Source organism: Malurus melanocephalus, unplaced genomic scaffold (assembly GCF_030028575.1).
Source record: "Malurus melanocephalus ecotype Western Australia unplaced genomic scaffold, MMel_1.1 scaffold_32, whole genome shotgun sequence".
NCBI classification, from domain to species: Eukaryota; Metazoa; Chordata; class Aves; order Passeriformes; family Maluridae; genus Malurus; species Malurus melanocephalus.
Window position 1 is genome coordinate 1,142,820 of NW_026623264.1, and position 21,401 is coordinate 1,164,220.

Here is a 21,401-nt window from a genome sequence, read left to right on the forward strand (position 1 = left end):
CTAGAATTTGATATTAAAATCATTAAATATTTATATTTTACATTGTAAAATATTTGCAATTGCATAATTGCATGAAGTGAAAAAAAAATCAGGTTTAGCAAAGATTGAGGTGTTTTCAAATAAGAAAAATGGTCTCCTTTTGGTGGGAACCGAATAAARCACCACATTGTAAGAAAATCTCAAGGGTTTTATTCTGACCATAATCCCAAATTAGTAAAAAGCAAAGAATGTAATCTGTGATAGACAGAAGTTGTATCTTCTGTTCTACTTGAACACTGCAAAATGGTAACTTAAATACTAACAAGTTAATGGAGATGCCAGAAACCCTCTGCAGGGATGAAGGGCTCAATACAGATGAAGATTTTAGCTCAGTTCACACTGTTGGACTACAGCCACTTCTAAAGTAATTGCTACTAGCCTACCTGCCTGTACAATTTTAGGAAGAGAATTAATCRTTATCAGGGAATTAATTACTAAATTGTCATTTTCCCTGACAGACATTTGCATTGCCTGATTCGTTTTTCCTTGTAGACTACTTTGTTGATAAAATCCTTTCAGTGAATCCAGTYTGCCCAGTGAATTAAATAAAACACTGCTGTTCAGTGTTACTTTTCAGTATAAAATGGGCTTCACACCACAGTTGGTAATCTGAGTGAGTCACTGTAGTTACTGTAGTGAATTTTTAAAATATTTTGGAAATGGGTTTGTGTCTTTATATTTTCTGGCTGTGATCAATAAAAAGTGCRGCTCCATTGTTAGTTATAGACTCATATCTATGCCCTTTATTCAGACTTATTATTTGAAAAGGCTTTTAGATGTTTTCTTTGAAAGCTTTAAACCTTAATAAGATTCTCTGTGGATATTTTAACACTATTTTACAMAGTGATGCAGCCTATAAATTAATTCACACCAACTTTTTGCAGCTTTTATTTCCCCTAATTGTTCCATGTAACCTAAAATTAATGTTTACAAAATAGATTAAAACCACCTTTGGCTATAATTTATTAAATGAAATGCAGCTGGTTAGTTTGCAGACCATATTTCTTAAGCTACCCAGAAACAAAATTCATGTAGGCATTGAAGTTCAGGTCACCAATGACTTTCAGAGTTAGTCCTATGTTTTATATTTTATACTTGTTTGGTTATTGCATATTTTGCTGGAGTGCTCAGGAAAGTCAAATGGATTATTTGTGTATTGAAACACCTTTCCTGTCTTGAAATAAGAAAGACTTATCTCTGAATGCCATCACAAAGCCCCATTAGACTAGATTTTGTTCTTTTTTTACTCAGCCCAAGGATGCAGCAGGAGACAGGGGGGGTTCTTGCCATGGGTTTAGCAGGAGCTGCAAACACACCCAAGGCCAGGGCCATTCCTCTGGTGACAGAAGAGGTGGAGCCTCTTACGCTTTGAGGTGGAGGTTGATGTCTTACACTTTGAGCTGCCTACTTCATGAACAGTGGTGCTTTCAAGCCAATCCAAGTAGAAACACAGGTGGAAGCTTTGCTTGCACTTCTAACAGTGTTCACCACTATAGAGATATATTTATTCTTTCTTTCAGCAGAGGACAGTTATGGGATGGATGGGAAGGCTAAGCTGCCCAGTTTCACTGGCGACATTGACTGGCAAGGACTGGAAGACTTGTACAGTGTGAATGAAAGTGTGTATGAATACAGACACAACTTTAGACTTAGTCTGGCTGACTGGACTAATTACTTGAAGGATGTAGATAGAATGTTTGCACTGCTGAACAGTTACTACCAGCAAAACAAAACGGACAACACTGCTCGAAGCCACGGGGACGGGGAYGAATCATCCACGCCGCTCACCTCGGTGGAAATGAGTTCTGCTGAGGAGTCCAGCGGCCTGACTGCAGAAGAGTCACAGCTTATTGTGCCAACAGACTTAGCAGCCCTTGCTTTGAGCACGGTGAATTTAAGTCAGGAGAGGAAACTTGAATTAAACAATGATATTCCTGAGAAAAGTAGTTTGATTGACGCACACTGGAGAAACAGTCATCGAGCTGAAGAATGGATGGAGGATAAAGAATYGGACCGTTTTGATATGGATTTCAGTGGAAACGGTTTGATAGAGTTGGAGTCCCGGCACAGCTTTATGCTACAGCCCATCAGCATTCCTCAAAAAGACACTCACAAGGATAGTGACACTGTGGAAGATATATTTGAAGATCAAATGTATCTTCCCATGAGGTCTGACGAACCATTCGTTCATCRGACTGTAAATATATCCATTAGGGATTTACCTGTCAGTACCCAGGAACCAGGAACTTTCTTTAAAAAGAACGAACAGAGTCTTGCAGGAGAAAGTTCACAGATCCTAAATGCAGAAGGCAGTGCCTCAGCTCCACTCTCCTTGGATTAGATCGAGTTGTAAACCGTTAAATAAGTTCTCCTTTTTCTTATTAGCAAACTAATAAAGGTAATCACGACAACTGACATTCCATGTTTATTGTAGATACATTTTGCAGCTAAATTGAGCCCAATTCAGTATTTGTCTCTGTGCATTTTTTTATTCACATGCACGTGTGTTCACTGTAATTCTTCACACTGGGAAGCAAGATGTCTGGTTTTTCATTAAAAGAAACAGTGTTAACTTTCAAATGCAGTAGCACATTCTCTGAAAGCTAAAAATTATTTCTTTGAAGAGGATGTTTAAGTTACTTTCTGTTTTCAGATGACCCCACCAGGAATGAGTGTTTCAGTTCATCCAATATGCCTGCATAATGTCTCTTTCATCGATTATTTTAACCACTGGCAATTCTCAATGTCACACTTTCAAGTAAAATGCACTTTTAAAATCTGTATGCCATACCATTTATGCATTCAATACCTTGCAGGTTCTTAGTTTGCTCGTTGTCTTATGAAATTGTGAAACCAATAAATAGACTGACCTGAAAGAGGTAAACAGCGTGGGTTGTGGAAAACAGACTCTTTGAATATTATTTTAGCAAAAATATTGCATGTTTTTGTTACTTTAATTAAATTTATTCTCACAAAGGTATGGCTAATGATTGTTAACTGTAGAAGGATTTGTTTAAATTGGATTGTTTCCCTATGTGTTGATATTGTCAGTATTAAAATTCCATTAATTTTTTTGTCCTTTTTTTTTTTCCTGATACTGGTAGAAAGGTTTACATCAATACATAAATGCTTTTTCCACCCCACCTCATTTTTATTATTCTGAACAATATCTTGAAAGCATTATTAAAATTTTGAGTCTTAATTTTTTTTTGTTTTGAACAGGCCTTAAAGGGAATGATAAAATTATGTTAGTTTCCCATTATTTTAAACACAAAAGGAACATGAGGGTAAAAAATAGTAGTTTAGTAATATTTTTTGTTGTTGTATTCTAAATTTTTTCTTGAACTTTACCAAACATTAAATTTTATGACGTATAATACAAAAATTACTTTGAAAAATCTATATTACTCTAAACTTAATGTTTTCCCTTGCTTTTTTATAAATTTCTAAATAATTATCCCAACAACAACAAAAGAGCATTACCTCAAACAGATGTGATTCCATAGTGTCCAACTCACAGGTGCATTTCCTACCTGTTACATGTTATTTAGTGTAGTGAATCTTTTCTGGCTATTGCAAGCGCTGCAGGTTAAACTTACATTCATTACATTGTATTTTAAGTTGAAACTTTWAAAAAAGGAGATTCTTTTAGTAGGATTTTAATAATTTTAAGAAGCAGTCTTTTTGATGGACTMTGTAAATATGTTAAAATTACTAGTTCTTTATCTGATGTATGTGTCATGGGCTGATTGATAGAAAAACGTATTTATGGTCATGAATGATGCTATTTGTACATAGGTTTTAAGTTACTAGGATACAAACTGTGTTTTTAAATCCTGTATAATATTTCTGTGATACTTTTATAGTACAATTCTGGCTTCGGGAAAGTCTAGAAGCAATATTTCTTGAAATAAAAAGTGTTTTACTTTACCTGCTTCAGAGAAGTCCAGATGATCCAGTTTTCCTCCTGATTAAGTTTTACTTCAAAAATACGTTAACAGTTTCAASTTTAAAAATCCATTCACATTAAAAACAACAGGTAACAAAATAACGCACAACATTCTGTTAGTTATAAATTATTCCTGGAGATGTGAATAATATTTTTTGTTTGTTTAAGACATGCTGTGTTTCAAGAAAGTATAAAGGACACTCACTCTGTAGGCAAGAGATAGAGAGAGCAATGAGCTCTGATTCTTGCTCTCTTGGAAACATGCATCARATATAAAACTAAACCAAGTTAAAGAGGCCAAAATCTGTCATATCTCTAAGGATGCAGCCTAAGCAGTGTGTTGCTGTCCCAGTATGTTTTGCACTTCTTTCTGCACACTATTTCTTGTCCCATAGCTGCGGTAGTTGAGTCCATGAGCAGTGCATGGCGTGATTGTCTAAAGCTTTTACAAGCAGTTGCAGGCTCAGGAATGAAATCAGTGCCTCCATTGACTTCATTGGCGGGTGCTCCTCACAGCAGGCAAGGGGATGGCCAAGGGGGGTGACCTTTGTGGCCTTTTCTGATCTGCAGAGCAGTGGCAGCTGTGCCTCATCTAAAAGGCAGTACATGGTTTTTTACTTTCTGAAGGGTGCCTGAAGCTGGACAGAAAGAACTTTAAAACCTGCACATCTTYGGGAGGTAGTAATGTTAGGTGGAAAGTTTCATCTGGAATTCAAAATAAGGCAGCKAGAATTGCCCTCACATCTTGGACAGTGTGAGACACCTTCCTGAGCCAAGATGTRTAGTTCTAACTCCCCAACATGGACAGGGACATGACTTAGAGCTGTTACCAGTAGGTGAATTTTGTTGTACCTGAGGTAAATGCACACTAGAAGCTTTGCAAAAACCAAACATTTGGATCAGAGCATTCTTCTGGAATTCAGCCACATGTAGGTTTTTAAGAAAGTTGAGGGGAAGTATTTTAGAGTGCAGGTCTGAGCACAGACTACCCCCACTCTCCCAACCAAAATCCCTTGAGATGCCTGCAGCTGTTTACATTGGAAGTCACACAAGCACAGTCAGAGGGGATCTCTTCTCAGTCAGGGCTGAGAAGCCAAGAGGTGCAGCATCCCTGTCCAAGGAAGATCTGCCCAGGACTAGACTTGAGTCCTAAGCAGCCCTGGGTGTTTGGTGCCTGGTACGTGTGCTGCTGTAACAAAACTTCTTCCTTTAGCTTCARCAAAACCCAATCCTGTTTGAGTGCTCTGACATCATTTTCCAGTGAGACTCGATGTGCAGTGAACGGGGTCCAAAGCAGAGGTCATTTCAGAAATGCTGTGTCACACGGGAGGGGAGCAGGAGGGCGCTCAGAGCTGCTCGGTTCGGGGCAGCAGATGTCAGTGCAGAGCCGCACAAGCGCCTCTCCTTGAGCCCCGCATCCCTCCCTGTGCTTCCAGCCACTGCCGAGGCTGCATCCATTCAGTCTTCAACCAGCAGCGGCACCAGAGATGTGCTACAAATCCACTCATTTCATCCACTTCCTTGCTTTAACAGCTCTGATCTTGGACACTGGTGACATGCAGGGGGATCCAAAAGATGCTTTTTTATGTAATTATATGTATTGGAAAWGAAAACACATAAGTCTCACTTTGAACTCAGAAATCAGAGAGGATCTGGACCCAATCAACACACATGATATGCTATTTTTTATTTCCAAGTATCAAGTATTCAAGAGTTTGTTTTGTAAACAYATGTTTACAACAGATGTTGACAGTAAATTTCATTAAATCATGGGTTATACAACTTCAAAATTATTCTAAGTTCTGTTGAGAAATAAATATCAATTAAAAAAAACCATACAGGAGCCTAAAGTATGCAAAAATACCCAGCATAAACCAATTATTCTCTTTTTACCACAGCACAGCACCCACACACTCATACGGTCAGACATACTCTACAAATCTCCTTAAGACTCTACACATTTGCTTAATAATGAGTTTTTTAGAAACTAAACAGTTACAGGCAGTGTGCCCACTCCATGCTCCTACAGTACTACCCAGACTGTTGCTGTTCTGCACAAATCATTTGGTAGAGGTATGCACTGCAGCCAGGGGCCAAACTCCCATGTGCTCAGCTGGTGAAAAGGGCAGGTCTTCTTTCAGGAAAGCCTCCACACAGCTGGGGAACTTACTGACACAAAATTTTCTTTTTATTTTATTTTTTTTTACTGAGACGCGACTTTAGATGATTTTGTACTTTTTTAATTTGTTTTGAAATTTCTCTCCATGTTTTCAAATATGAAGTTTGCTACAGAGGCAAAATTTCTGCCCTGTGGGTCAGAAGTGTAATTACTGCTATTAGTGCTTTCAGTGCATGAGCAGCCCAGGCACAACAACACAAAAAAAATTGTGGTTCAGAATTCAAAATGGAAGGGAAAAAAATGTTGTCTTCAAGATTTTAAAACCAAATTCCTCTGTTGTAAATCACAGCTCACTTTAAAGTCAACCAGACTTTGGTTAAAGTCAATCAAATTCTAGAGACAGAATTTGCTCTTTTTCTACCTCTCTCTTCCTGGTATTCTAAGCAAGAACACTCATATTTCAGATCTCAATCCACATTTTTCATTCAAACACTAACATTGCTTGGTTAAGTGGTTCCAGAATTTAGCCCACTGTTTCTTATCATTACTATAAAATTTATTTTTAGCCCCTGCTTAAGCAACTAAATAARGTAACATGCTACAGCAGGCTGAATACATTCTACATTAAACTTCTGTGGTCTGTGTAGCTTTTATTTTATCTGTTAGTGCTGGGCCAAATCCTACCCTGACTCCTGAAATTACTTGCCCACAGAAGAGCTAGGCAGGAATTGGCCCAGCAGGAATGACAAACACTGTCTTTGTCGGAGCAGTCCAGACTTTGGGAACAGAAACACATGCAGTTGCATCATTGACATGCCTTGAATATGTCATTTAAGCCATAGTGAATACATCATAAAATACTTCAGTACCTATTAGCACCACAGTGTTGTTTAGTCATTTGTCCAGAGATTATCAAGCTGTCTCACCCTGCCTCAAGGTGAACAATGTTTTGGATGCTTTTTGTAGCCCTTCATTAATTCCACAGCTTTTCACCTATTCTATATAATGAACAAAACATTATTACAGGATAACATTGTGACAGCTGGTTTGAGATTGAAAAAACAAATACAGTACACACAATGGATAATGCAATAATTAGAAGAGTAGACTGGAACAGGAACCTGGATAAATATGCATCTATTATGTAACACTTGAAGTCAAGAAAACTTTGGAGCTACTTTGAWATTGCAGAGCTATGTCCGTGTTTAAAAGGCTGTATTAATAAAAAAAAAGCTTAACTGAAGGACTGAAGGGGTGACTGCTGAAGTTATTAACTGTAGTTATTAACTGTAGTTTATTGTAATGAATATGACCACAGGATATGGACAGTGTTAAGTTCCTTGCGAATTTACACAATAAATTATGAAGAAAATAGAGGAAAAATTTCCTTCCTGAGGATCAGTTAGGCTTTCAAACCTTTGGCCACAAAGTAAMATGTATGAGTGATTTTCAGTGTAAAGAAGACAAATATGTGAACCCTGGCCATACCCTCACACTGAAGGCTCCACATCCCTACTCTGTGACAATGTTTACATGTAATCTTTTTGAACTGTTATTTGTCAAACAAGATGTTAAAAGAAAAAAGAAGAATRCCTTAATTTCGTACCAAAGAATAAGTCTACCACCATGATGTTGCCTGCCCATTTTCTAAGCACTTTAAAGTGATTAAAGTGTCCAAAAAATCAAGTTCAGTACATGAAGAACCTGAAATGTGTTGATTACAGGTTTAATYTACAAAAGATTAAAGCAATGACAAATGCAGATTGCAGTCCAGGTTAATCTTTGTTTTAAGCCCTGGAAAGCAACCACAGCTGGATGGCTTCAGCTGGGGGAACCCAGATTCTGAARCATGCAGCATGGCAGCTCCAAGGCATTGCAGAAGACACATTATTGAGCAAACAGAAAAAGATAAACTTGTTTAKAAAGTTTTTTGTCTTTGATCTCCAAAAATAGTAGTAATAACCAGTGAATAGAGCATAAAGCTAAACAAGCACTTGATATTCCCTAGTTCACACACACTTGCTAAAGCACCAGCTTGCTAACATCCAACCCAAGGTATGGCCTATTTCTTCAGCCTCAACATTGGACGGGTGAGGCCAAGGATCTGGCTCCAAAGTATGAGTAAGACACTTTGGACCTATTTATCATCAGTTTTATGTCAATACATCAGCAAGAAGAGCARTGGAATCAGGTGCACGGGAAAATGYAGTAAGGCAGCAATTATTCAGGCATTTTGGGGGAAAGCCTGCAAGAACAGTGCAGGGGAAGCTGGAGTTCCACTGAGCAGACAGTGCTTTGCTCCATCTTTGTGGGATGCTGATAATTTGTTTTCTGAACCTCTAGGTCGAAATCCTGTGAAAGGGTACAATTCAAGTCTACAGCATCACTTGAGCAATATCATTGGTTCTAAGGTCAGAAAGATGCCTTTATTTAATCCATCTCCCCATATAGCCCACAGGTTTTCGGCCAGAAATTCTTAAAATAAGTAAATGGCAGGAAGAGCTAGAATGGATGAATCTCAGACCATRTCCATAAAATATTTTGAATTTGAATTCTACTTGAAAATGACAGCTCTCCTCCATTGCCAAATATGTAAGTAGCCACATCRGAATGCCATGGGAGAGTTCTCAAGYGTTACTTTGTGCTATTCTGGTTACAATTATCACTGAATCCATAGTGGGGAAAAGCTCACCATGGAAATACTCTTTGGATAAAGGAATTTCTTTCTGAAAGCAGACAGGATTCAGTCCCATACTTACATATGTGCATTATTTTTAAGTGCATTACTTAGGTATATAAATTCACCCACATATTTAAGTGTTTTGTTGGATCAGAGCCATAGTGAATGAATAATTAATACTACAAATGAATAACCAATATTTTTTTAAAAACCCATCTTTTTGAAAACAGTATTTTCAAGTGTTTTTAATTAATTCAGAGCCTCTCAAATGTACATTTTTAATACCTAGTTGGAGATTTGTGCCCCTACTTCACTTATATAACAGCAAGTTCTGAAGAACTGAAAGTTACTATTAAAGATACATAGGCTGGCCAAAGAACTGAAAGTTTCCAAACAAACTTAAATTGCATCATAATATTTGAAGTTTCTTGCAGCTGCTCACAGTATACTGAAAGAATATAAAATGTCATCAGTTCCAAATTATACCATATTATATCCTGTGTGCTCATGGGGAAGAAGGGRACAAAAACCAGAGAGCTTTTGCCTAAAACTGGAAACACAGTCCCACTCTCCAGTTTATTCCAGCCCCCCAAAGATCTACAAATGATCTCTTGAGGGTGCTGCACTCAAAAGCATCCAAGGCCAAAGCTGCATCCMTTCTGAATTCTCCTTTTAGAGGAAACAAGGGTGAAGGGGAGGCRATGCAGGAACTATTAACCTGTTCACTCAAATCCATATGTTTGGGCTACTTCTCCTCCCATGTTCCTCACTCTAAATCAGAACTGGTGCAGGAGGAACTTAAGTCTGTCCCTAGGAGGGCACGATGGCACTTTGGCCATCACCAGATGTTGTTGCTCCATGTTATCACTGGTGAACTGCAGGCAGGAGACTTGGATTTGCTACCAACAGCAGCCTGCAGGTGAGCAGGGTGGGACTCCTGCTTTACCTTCTCTTGTACTCACTGCTACCAAACCTTTTGTGTTTTGGGATAGAGAGGGAAGGTGGCAAAAATTACAACTTAATTGAATTTTCTATTCTGTGGTGAGAAGATCTCACAGTAGGAAGACAGCACGGGCCCCTTCACTGAATGACAGGCAAAAAGTTCTTTTTTAGTTCCTGTGAAGTTGTTTAGCACCATGTGTCAACCATGACTACTGCTAGGGATGCACTCAATGCCTCTGGCAATTCTGCTCCCTCCAGCAATGACAGCCTCAGAAAAAAAGTGTTTGTTCAGCAGGTGTCAGTCCATATATTAATCAATGACAATGTTGGAATTGACACTTCTAGCAAGTTAATGTGTATCCCCTGCATAGCTTTATTGGCTTTGTTTAGACTATTATAGCTTACTCACAAGAAACTCTCCTTCRGGAATCAATCAAAAACTGGCCAGAGTTTGGGTTTTCTTTCTTTCAGAGGACACTGACTTAATTGATTTTATAGAAATTTATCTGCATCGCCAAAATTATCTATATCCCAAAAGAGGAACAAATTTGTTTGAAAAGTAAGGAATTACACTTTGTTTAGCATATAATTCTCAAAGAAAAATTAACATTAAAATTTAATTTTTAATTTAAAATTTAAATTGTAAATATGTAAAGATGGCTTTTTCAGTATTTCCAAAGTTAATGTCTTCCCTTCCCCATTCCACTTCTTCTACCATTTAGAAAATATGAATGTTCTCAGAAGTTGAAGGGTCAGGCTATCTTAAAAACAGATGGTCTTCATTGCAACAAGCTCTGAATTCCCTTGAAAGCTCAGAAGCAGCAGCAGCTGCAGAAGTGTCACTTTTATCACTCTCATTCTTTGGCATCAGTGCCATTAGTTCCTGACARTCCTAATCTGCTCTCCCTTGGTTTTTGAATGGAACAGAAGCACATAAGGCATGAAATATAAGAGATCAGGATAGATGATTAAACTTCAGTCTTTTACAATTCACTAAATGCTCTGTTTCTGAGGTATTTGAAAAGATTGTCACTCTTCACCTCTTCCTGTGGTGATTAAAATGGGAACATGATTAAAATGGTTAAGTGTTGGGCTGCAATTACACTTTGTCCTACTTTGCCAGTTTTTGCCATGGCAGAAAATTTTTGGTGCAACAAGTATTTGAGACTGAAACAAAAGGAAACATTTTTTATCATCTATTCTGATCTCCTATAGCAAAAAAAAAAAAAATATATATATATATACACCAAACATCTTTGAGTTCATGTGAGGAAATTTATTTCTAGGGACAAGAAGTGTAGAAGCCAACATCTTAGGGAGTGTGTGCTGACTGAGGACATGTTGYATCTGGTGGCTGCATAAGAGGAAAAAACATTCTCAGGCTTAACCCAAAATAGCTATTAATATGGACAGAATAGTGGGAAGTGATGAAAAYAATATTCTTCTATGTTTGGATTAGAAAAGTTTGAGTTTCCAGACAGAAAGAGTAAGAATTGTTACGAGCCACATAAATGGACTGAGACATTCTGAAATAAGCAGCCCCACGCTGGTCAAGAGGATACAGGTGATGACAAAAGGCAGTTGGCAAAGGCAGAGAGGGAGAGTTACTCTTCCCAGGACAACTCAATGGATGCTAAGGAGAGACTGCCTTTAATTTCAAGGACTTGGTTCCATATAATGTTTGATCAATATACATATTCTAAATTCAAAAATTGAATCAGGAATAACCATTCAAAAAGATGCAGAAGCTCTGCTCTTTCCTATTTGGTTTCACACAAGTTCTCTACTCAGCAAAACCCAAACCAGACTATCACTCAGTCCTCTTAAAAGACTGCTTTTCATTTTCTATACTACTAAGACTTCCCCTGCAGGGCACAATACAGCTTTGACATCCTAGTGTCCAACTGCAGTCATTTTCTGCCCTTTGAGACATCATTAGTACCTCATGAGCATGGCACTACAAAGCCTCCAGAGCAAGAAATGAAATGCCTAGCACATTTGATTAGAAAGTCTCAATCATCTCCTGGGCAGAGAGCACACTACAGTAATTTGGAATAAGCAAAGGCCACATCACGTCCTGTGTGTCCACGCTTGCCAATAATGTCTGTTCTTAGCTCTTCCCCTGGAAGGCCAAAGAAGAGACAAACTCATTCTTTGCCTTCCCAGGAGCTTTCAGTGAAGCTGAGAAAAGGAAAGGCAGCCATGTGTGGGACAAACCACACAACCAGGACCTSCAGGCCTGTCCCACCAGCCTGTCCCGCACCGGGCAGCCACAGAGACAGAAGTGTGACAGAAACAAGAGGGTCTGAGCCAGCCCTCCCGTCCCAGCTGTCCTGGGTGTCACAATGCTCAGTGCCTCAGTGGTGCCCGGAGTGCAGGGAGAGGCACCAGAGTGGGCAGGCTGCTCTCAGCCCTCTGAGGGCTCCTCTGCTCACCTGACAGGTGGGAGCAGCACCAGCCTGAACTCTGCTGCTGCYGGTGCCAGGGACACGCCAGGTCCCGGACCCCAGATGAGGCCATCGGCTCTCCCTTGGGACTTTCTCACTGAAGCTGAACTAGACWGGCACACAGAGCTGAAGGACAGCCAAACTTCCTATCAACCTATAGCCAGCTGTTTTCTTCTTCAGGAAGGATGGATTTGGTGCTAGTAACAGCCACGCAAGTAACACTGCAGAAATACGCACATGGTATGTGTGTATGAGTCCTAAATCTTAATGTTACTATAAACCAATACTGAAGTTTTTTACTTCAAGCATTACAGTTTCCTGTAATATAATTTGTGAAGAATGACTACATCCCATCAAATGAAAATCAATGYACATTTTGACAGGATAAAGACGTTACAACTCAACATTTGCAAATGTTACCTGATGCATAACTCTCGTATGGCTTGACATGTAATTAACAGTACTTTAAAMCTTATGTTATTTTTTAATTTAATGATTATGCCTGAAAATAGCCCCTTTCAAATTCAGTTGCAGTAATGTCTTTAAAAGCAAGCTTTAAACTTAATTTGCTGCGCATACAATTATCCAAATAAGTTGCATAGTTTAAATAAGTTCAGTTGTGCTTTGTAGCAGAACTCACAGTAATTACTCATCTCTTAAAAATACAATTTGCGGATATGAAGTTGACAATACATTTAAGCATTCTTGTGAGTCTAGACATCAACAATGTGAGTTTTTGTCACTCTTTCACTGACTTCTGCTGTTCATAACACCTCATCTTTACAATGATATTAGATCAGAGCATGGACATTTAATGGACACATCTGAAATAATTACAAACACAATTTTTTAAAACTCCATTGTTGGGAGGGAAGAAATAAGAACTTGGGTTGGTTTGAGGTATCCAGCCCTCAGGAACATATTCTGGTTGTTTGCATCAAGCTTTGTTGGTTTTATCACGTGTTACATTTAGATTAAAAATAGAAGGCACAGGTGTTTTACAAGGCGCCGTAATTAAGTCAACCAACAAAACTAAGYATTACATTACCAAGCCAGGGGTCTATATCTCAACAGTGACTTCTTCCAATGCATTTTCACTTGAGGAATTTATTGCTTCTGAAAAGGGGCCGGGGTAGGTCTGTGCTGAGCAGTTCATTCCTTGTGCCACACTGATGTCTCCTCGGGAAGTGAAGGTAGGGCAGGATCTAGTCCGTGCATAGTTTTGTTGGGGTCCAGCTTGTCCCACCATCTCACTCACAGTGTTCACCGGTGAAGCCCTCCAACTCTGTCTCTGCAGTTGCTCTTCCTTACACTTTATGGAATACCAGGCCAGGAAAATAAAAAAGAATCCCACAAACTTGAGAGCAGCTGCCAACCCAAAGTAGACAAAACGAAACGAGGTGACATCGTATTCCCAACACGATCCTTGGACGCCGCAATCCTGTTGCCAAAGCATGCACGTGGTGTCAATAACAGCCCCAAAATAAATTGGAGTGGGAATGTAAGCTGAAACAAAAATAGCAAGAGAAATAATATGTGTWAGCATATTGTGGAAAACTTCTAAAGAAACTATATGCCTAAGCCAAAGAGCGTAGGTCGAACATTTTTGAGATTTCTACACTGCTGTTCTCACATGAAATGTAAAATATGGAAAACTGGTCAGCCAATCTTCTCACCAACACTCCTTACCTGACACGTGAAACCTACCAAAAATGGGAGAGAACTCAAACAAAAAAAAYAATGCAGCAGCACCTTTCAACAGGTACTCCAATCTGCTGCCCCCTGAGAGCTCTTCTTGAGCTACATGTTCCCCCCCAAAAAAATCCAGTTTTGCTCTCACGAAGCAAAATATGAAAGAAGGTGAAATACATAATTTCCATAGCATTACCTGTTGAACATGCTTTGCCCATGAGCTGGGAAAGGTGCTGTTTTTAGATTAAGGAGAAAAAGCACCAAAGACCACAAAATGTTTTTGAAGATAGATGAAAGTGGTAAGACCACTAAGATTATAAATTTCCTTTTGAATAGATCTTCCTAAGAAASAGACTTTTACTTCTAAGGCAGCAAAAAATGCAGCCAGTCTACTGAATGCTCCTTCTTTCTCCAGTAATATATCTTCAAGATGAGATTGAAATGTCCTTCCTGAAACAAAACTTGAAGATGCAGCTCTATGGGCTTCTCTTGTTCTGTTAGAATAGACCTTGCTTGCTCTAATCATGTATTTCATAGTAGCTGAACACCTGGAGTGTTCTTTATGGGCAGGATTTTAGAAATTCAAGAGCTTGAAAGAGACTGCTTTGAAAAATAAAACTTCTGACATGTCCTTTTTTGCTTTGAAACACGTGAAAGGCATTAAGTAATATTAGAAGAAAGACGTTCAGACATTAAGTAACAAATGCTTATTTTTTAAATTAAAAAAGCTATCGTTATTGCTGAAAGCAAGAAAAATCTGTTTTTAAAAGAGAAAAATCCTTATAAAATAATATTTAGTAACTATTAATTTTTAAACACAATTTGAAACTGTAAAAATGTATCCTTCTGGGACAACAATGATGTTCTAGAAAGTCAGTAACCAAAAAAAGAAAATTAGCCACATTTTCAGATGCAATGCYTTCAGAAGCTATTAATTTTAGGTCCTTAATACAGTTAGTGAAGCAATTAATTGCAGATTTATGGAATTTTAATACATTTATGATGCATTTAAGCTGAACATGGCCTTTATGGAAATGCTGAGCTACTGTAAGACTTACCAAGAGTTCTTAATAAAACAAACTGCATTCCTAGTGCAAAGGGCCGTTCCCCATCTTCCACAGACCTAGCAGGTGAAAAGAAACTCCAGTGAAGAAACAGTCATAACTGATAATCATCCTGGTATTTTCTGGCTCTACCTCATGGCTTTTTTCTGAGCTGTAGGAAATCTTTGCCTGAATTCCTTCTCTTTAGCTTCTACTACTGTTAACTCCTATTGCTGAGAAAAAAGAACCAGCCAGCCTCTCCTGAACCTGTATAGTCAAAATCTCAGTCATGCCTTTTGACCTTTCTTTACCTGTGAAAGGCCTGAAGAATTTGATCCAAGTCCTTTAAGGAAATTTAGAGAATCCACACAAAATGTTTATGGCTTCTCTTGATAGCTTCCTATTAGTTAATGTTGTAATTTATTTTTCTTAATATTTTTGAGATAAATTTGAAGTAAGAGATACCTAAATTACTGAAAGCTGGACTCAGTTTCTGAATTTAACAGATCTCTGAGTAGCATAAGCACTTTGGACTACTTTAGGAAAAACATCAATACAAACATCCAAACAGTCTCTTTAAATACCTTTTCAATTCAAGTAATATAATATTTCTTTCACCGGKTCCAAAGGAAAAATGTCAAGCTTACAAACACTAAATACAAAGTAACAAGATTCCATATTGCAACTACAATTTTAGTACACCACAAATAATCTACTGATTTAAAAACATTTTTAATTCTTAATCTCAAGGTYTTAAGATAGACAACTTCTAATGACATTGAAATACACCATAAAAACACAWGTAAAGTCTGCAGTCAAAGGGATGCAGCTGTAAAATCAAGTTCTGAAGTCGAGAAATTGAGAAACTGGAGAACCARCTTGGGCCACAGACCTTGGACCAATGCACTGAGTACAGTATGTGGTTTGGGACAGCAGGTGTCACTGTCCATTTGTGTGGGCCACCATTTTTTATACTGAGTATTACTAAATCCTGATGGAGATGGCCCTTATGTACCTCACTATTGTGAGGTCCACTGCAGTGTGATGTTCATTTGCCTTTGCATAATTGCAATGCAAGGGCAACRTTTTTTTATTAGTATTATTTTATAAGTGGAAAACCCAGAGACACAAGGAATAAAGTCTGATATCTCTGAATTACAATGGTGCTGTGCACACAGTAGTTAAGGCAAAGCTGAGCATCTGGAATTCTGATGTGCAGCCCCGAGTGCCTGGCTTCAATGTCCTAACAGCAACCCTTACACCCATGCTGTGGATTTTCTGAAAAGCAAACTGGAAGACAAAAGTGCTGTGTGACACAGCACAGTCCTCCACGTGTCAGTAGCAGGGTCCTGCACAAACCTAAACCACTTGAGCTGCCAAAATGACAGCAAGAGAGTGCTTGTCCTTGGAGGGGGTAAGACAAAGATTCCTGCCAGAGGGCTTCTCCGCTGAGCTCAYGACTGAGCCTAAGGATAGCAAAGCTAAGTCCTGACCTGTCTCATGTTTTCCAAGGTTCYGTGACCTGTTACAAAGATGTGCCATTATTATTTTTAGAGGGGGCTAATTGTGTCCCAGAATATCAAAGTGAAGCCTTAAAGACAACACTACCAGAAGGAAATCCCACTTGGTTGGGATTTTCTCACAGAAATAAAAGACCCAAGACTGGTTTATAAAAAGGCTCAATTTGAAGACAGATTTTACACAAAACCAGGACAAAAGGTGTCTATGTTAACAATTAATGCAGCTAAACAGCTAGTGMTGAGACCTGACATGTAAACCACAAGCATTTCAAGCATTTGTAGGGATTTACTTCAGATCAGCTCTAACCTGGTCTSATGGACAGGATGCCCATTTGCATCTGGATCATTTTGGGTGTGCTTCTGAAGAGTACCTCAAACATGGAAGAGGCTTCCTAGAGAGGTGGTCGATGCCCCATGCCTGTCAGTGTTTGCACAATGCCCTCACTAACAGGTTTTCATTTCTGCTCAGTCCTGCAGTGGTCAGGCAGTTGGACTGGATGATTAGAGAGARTATTTACCAGAGCATGTAGGGACAAGACAAGGGGCAATGGCTTCAGACTGAAAGAGAGTAGGTTTAGATTAGATATTAGGACAAATTCTTCACTGTGAGGCACTGAACAGGTTGCCCAGAGAAGTGGTGGATGCCCCATTCCTGGAAGTGTTCAAGGATGGGCTGGATGGAGCCCTGAGCAAYCTGGTCTAGGAAAGGTGACACTGTCCAGGACAGCAGGCTGTAACTATGTAATTTTTAATGTCCCTTCAAACCCCTTCAGATTCTATGATTCTGTGCTCATTGTAGGCCTCTTCCAACTCAACTATTTTTTTCTACTTTTTCCATCTTCCAGTGCATTCCCATCTGAAAAGAACTAACTTCCTGAACCCTGAGCTCAGAGTTTCAGATCCCAAACCAAACAGACATCTTTAAACCATTCTTTGTCCTCCTGTTACCAGCAGAACCAATGATTATAGGTATGCTTTGTAACTTCTAGTAAACAATTATATMATTTTCCTCTAATTCCTCTTCCTTTTTAAACAGCAGCATCATAGATTATACAAATACAAATTTATTTTAGCAGTAGACCATATTATGGTTTTTCAGCTCACTTTAAAAATCAGCAGAATTTCACTTACATGAACGGTATTTTAAATGGACAAAGAAGTTAAAGACTAGATGACAGAGATGGGAAAAGCCAATTCAAAAATATGAATGCYTTTTTTCAAACTGACAAATAAATACCACTGCCTTTCTCCTACAAAAGTGGTGTTGTTCTTGATCCTTATGCGGYAATAAAACCATTACTATTGTACAAATCCAAAATTCTTGTGAAGATAAAAGGGAAAAACCATGCATGTGGCAGGAATGARCAATTTTAAGGATGAGAACAGGATAATTTTAAATACTAACATTTTTCATTTGCATTTGAAAATCCAAACCATTGCTCTAAGGCTGAAAATGTTTCAGGAGTTATCATTTTCTTCCACGATGTTTTGCTTGCTTTCTCTTTAGAGCACCTGGAATTCACTGCATTCTTTGTGTTTCCTAAAGTGGATTATTATATTACATATTCTAAACACAAACAAGTCTCATTCTATCCCKATCAGCCCTATTCTATTCACTTTTTAAAGACACACAAGCTTGACAGGCACTGGTGATAGCAAGCACAGCAGAAATTCTTACAAAACATAACAGAGTTCTCACCTGAGAGTCACTATGACTGCTGATGGCTGGGCACATGCTGTAATGAGGGTTACAATGAAGAGAAAGATGAGGAATGGGATGAGCGTGTTGCAGGTCCGATCGCACTTCCCAGACACAGCGTAGCCGTTCTCGTTCAGGTAGGTTTTGACAATCACCAGCCGCAGCTGACTGCGCTGGCCCACTGTGGGCGGCGTGATCACCTGGCGGCTCTGCACACAGGCACATTCCGTGTAATTTCTCACCTGGGAGAGCAAAAAAGAACATTTCCACGTGAAAAATATGTGTCAGAAAAACACTGCACCGAGACATCATACAAGACTCCCATGGTTCTTAATAATTGAGAATCTTCTGCCTTGAACATCATTACCCCAAGCACAACCCAAGTTACCTCTCCAAGCAATTTTAAAGCTGGCCAGGATTCTCTGTGATGAGGTTGCCTTTCCACTGCTTTATTTAGTCTGAGTTTTAAAAGAAAATCTGGAATATTTTGGGGAAATATTGACAAAATAATTCAATCAATTCTGACAGGGAAGCTGGAGAAAAATATTGTTTCTATCTTACTACAAAAAGTGTGAGGAAGCGCTCTTCAGGCATCGGTGACAATGCCTTATTCTGAAATTTAGCAAGCTGCTGACTTTCATATGCAGGCAGTGTCTTCTGCCATGTAAAAGGAAGGCTACCCAGATTGGCCAAAGGGCAAAAAGCTGCACTTCAAGCTCAGGACCTTCCACCTGGATGTGGGTGTGGATGTGGACAAGAGCAAAACCAGAGAATAAAAGGAGAGCAGAGACTAAAACAATGAGACTGAAGAACACGAGGGATTCCTGAATGGACAAAGAGAATGAAATTAAGATGWAGAGACTGAATAAGCATTTCATAGGCAAAGGGGACTGTGACTTGAGCAAGGTGAGAAGAACTAGATCAAAAATAGCCTTCTTTCACATTTATGCTTCTTGTGCTTTTATCTAATCTAATGGCAAAGGATTGTGCAGCAAATCACAATATTTCAATGCTAGAGAATAAACTGGTCAGGACATATGTGATRTTACAGGAAGGAGTTTTTTRYTTCAATTTTTGCACTCATCAAACCMTGGACCACACATGCACAAAAGCTACAAAATCATCTTAAGATTGTAAATTTAAGCACTTAAACATCAGGACATACCCAAATTATTGCTGTTTGTCAATTTTAATGTATACCTTTATATGTATCCAYGCTATCATGTAGCCTCACACTTTCTCCCCCATGGAATTTAGCTGAACATCTTAATAATGTATGTATTCATCCAGTATTTTACCTCCCGTTTTCAAAATGCGACTTCAGATATTTTTTTCCTCACACGAAAATTATTCCACTACAAAGATGGAATGATTCATATTTCATTTGGATTTTTTCTGTAACACTCACTGTTATAGCTTAACTCTTTCAAAAAGKAGTCATTTATCCTCAAAACAGTTAYGAGACATTGATATTGTTATCTCTATTTTGTAGTTCAGTAATTGAAACAGTTCAAAAATTTTACAAACATGAGTGACTAATTTGAGACAATTGGAATTCTTTTTTTCAGAATATTTTCCATGATACCAAACGAAATATTTTCTAAATGTAACTTTTCATGCCTTCAAATACAGATTCAGGCAGTGCATCTGCAAGTGGCACTTCTGGTTGTTGCTCATGCTCATCACCCAGAATATGAAGAACACAAGACTAATGACCAACTGGGAGAAATTCTATTTAAGTGACTTGTCCACCATCWCTTAGAAACAAAGCCAATGACAAATTCCCATCTCCCAAGGCAGCACTCCACTCTAATATCACATGAGTATGATTGCTTTCTACAGTTCTTCACCCTAACCTCCTTATTGCTTCCAAATGTAAATGYCAAATAGGCATCCTACAGAAAGTATCTTCAATATTGATTATTCATCACCTGCRAAACCAAATCTGTGTATTAAATGAGACAGACATAGCATGACAGAAATGTTGGAGAATAGGAACATATATATGTATAAATATATATATATATAACAGGTATGAACTGCACACTGATACCTTTTCCTCTTACTTCGAACTTTTAAACAAATTATTTTGAAAACASTCCATGTTATAAACTTAAATCCAAATTTTTACGTTAGCAACATTTTGTATATTATATAGTGGCATTAACTTACATCTGTTGTTTTTTGAAGTACCCTACCAAAAATTATTATTTAATTTTAAAAAAGCCTTTTCCAAGCAATGTCAGCCCTATTCTATTCACCATTAGCTAGTGAGTTAGAACTTCAGGCCATGAAGCATCTTTTTTCAAATCAAAAGATGGGATAGGTATGTTTCAGAATCTGTAGTGAAGAGCATACTTTCCCAGAGTATTTCCCTACTAAATAAATAAACGGTGCCAGTTCTATATCAGGTGAAATGCAATGAAGATCAAGCCTMTGTCTCAATCCAGGAAAGCACAAATTAGATCATACAGACATTGAAATTTAACCACWGGCTCACACTGCAGGTTTTTCCAATTGGTCAAAATTATTTTCCACTAAAAACCAGCAAGATAATCTTAAAGGGGAAAAAGAAAAAAAAAAAAAACATTTAAAGGGAACTAATCTGTTCTCAGTGGCATCCATGAATGAACATGCTTTTTCAGACCACTATCCAGGTGACCTGAGAAAGCACAGTGCTGGACCTAACATCCTCCTTCTTCACAGGCTGGCTCAGGACTGCAAATGAGGACACTGATACTTTTTAAGTAAGTTTTCTGGAAAGCACAATCAAGCCCTGAGAAAATCAATGTTTACATCACTTCTTGTCTTTCTTAATTATCCTTTTTTAAAGGACAGTTCTGTAACAGAAGAATTTAAGAGTTCTTTTTCTTTTTATGAAACTACTATGMCCATAATGCTCTGTTCATATTTACAGCAGATTCTACTTTTCAACTGTCTCCTTGTGCCCAGTCCTGGATACAGCTAAATTTCCATGGTTTGAYTTTACCAGCAGGATGTCCTTCTCCAGTCCAGCATAACTGGAATACTGGGCTGTAACAAGCAACGTATTTCCAAGAAAGAGAGTGGATTATTAACATCTTTAAAGGTCTGGTTACTTGAGTTTGGTGACAACCTTCATTTAGCCTGGAAGAGGTTTAGAAAAAAACCATTGGTCAAACTGTTTTACAGGAGGAGAATACACAGGCAGTCTTTACCCAGCCAAGCAAACGAGAGACTTATCAGTGCACTGGTGCAAGTGCAAGAGCTACTTAGGCAAAATGATTCAGCT

At 38.4% G+C, this 21,401-nt stretch overlaps 2 protein-coding genes across 6 annotated transcripts in view; one reads left to right on the forward strand and one right to left on the reverse strand.

The window, feature by feature from the left end:
• SULF1 (sulfatase 1) overlaps nucleotides 1-3,993 on the forward strand; it is a 120,982-nt gene extending 116,989 nt beyond the window's left edge. For 2 of the 5 annotated variants that reach the window (XM_057363912.1, XM_057363913.1), the window contains one exon: nucleotides 1,560-3,993. In XM_057363912.1, coding sequence (XP_057219895.1) covers nucleotides 1,560-2,380 — 821 coding nt within the window. In that variant the 3' untranslated portion in view covers nucleotides 2,381-3,993. The remainder of the gene's footprint in view (nucleotides 1-1,559) is intronic. The other 3 variants (XM_057363914.1, XM_057363915.1, XM_057363916.1) reach the window with 3 other exon arrangements.
• A 1,536-nt stretch (nucleotides 3,994-5,529) lies between these two features.
• SLCO5A1 (solute carrier organic anion transporter family member 5A1) overlaps nucleotides 5,530-21,401 on the reverse strand; it is a 74,184-nt gene continuing 58,312 nt past the window's right edge. The window contains exons 7-9 of the mRNA XM_057363918.1: nucleotides 18,131-18,372; nucleotides 14,927-14,991; nucleotides 5,530-13,682 (exon numbers count right to left, since the gene is read on the reverse strand). Coding sequence (XP_057219901.1) covers nucleotides 13,237-13,682; nucleotides 14,927-14,991; nucleotides 18,131-18,372 — 753 coding nt within the window. The 3' untranslated portion in view covers nucleotides 5,530-13,236. The remainder of the gene's footprint in view (nucleotides 13,683-14,926; nucleotides 14,992-18,130; nucleotides 18,373-21,401) is intronic.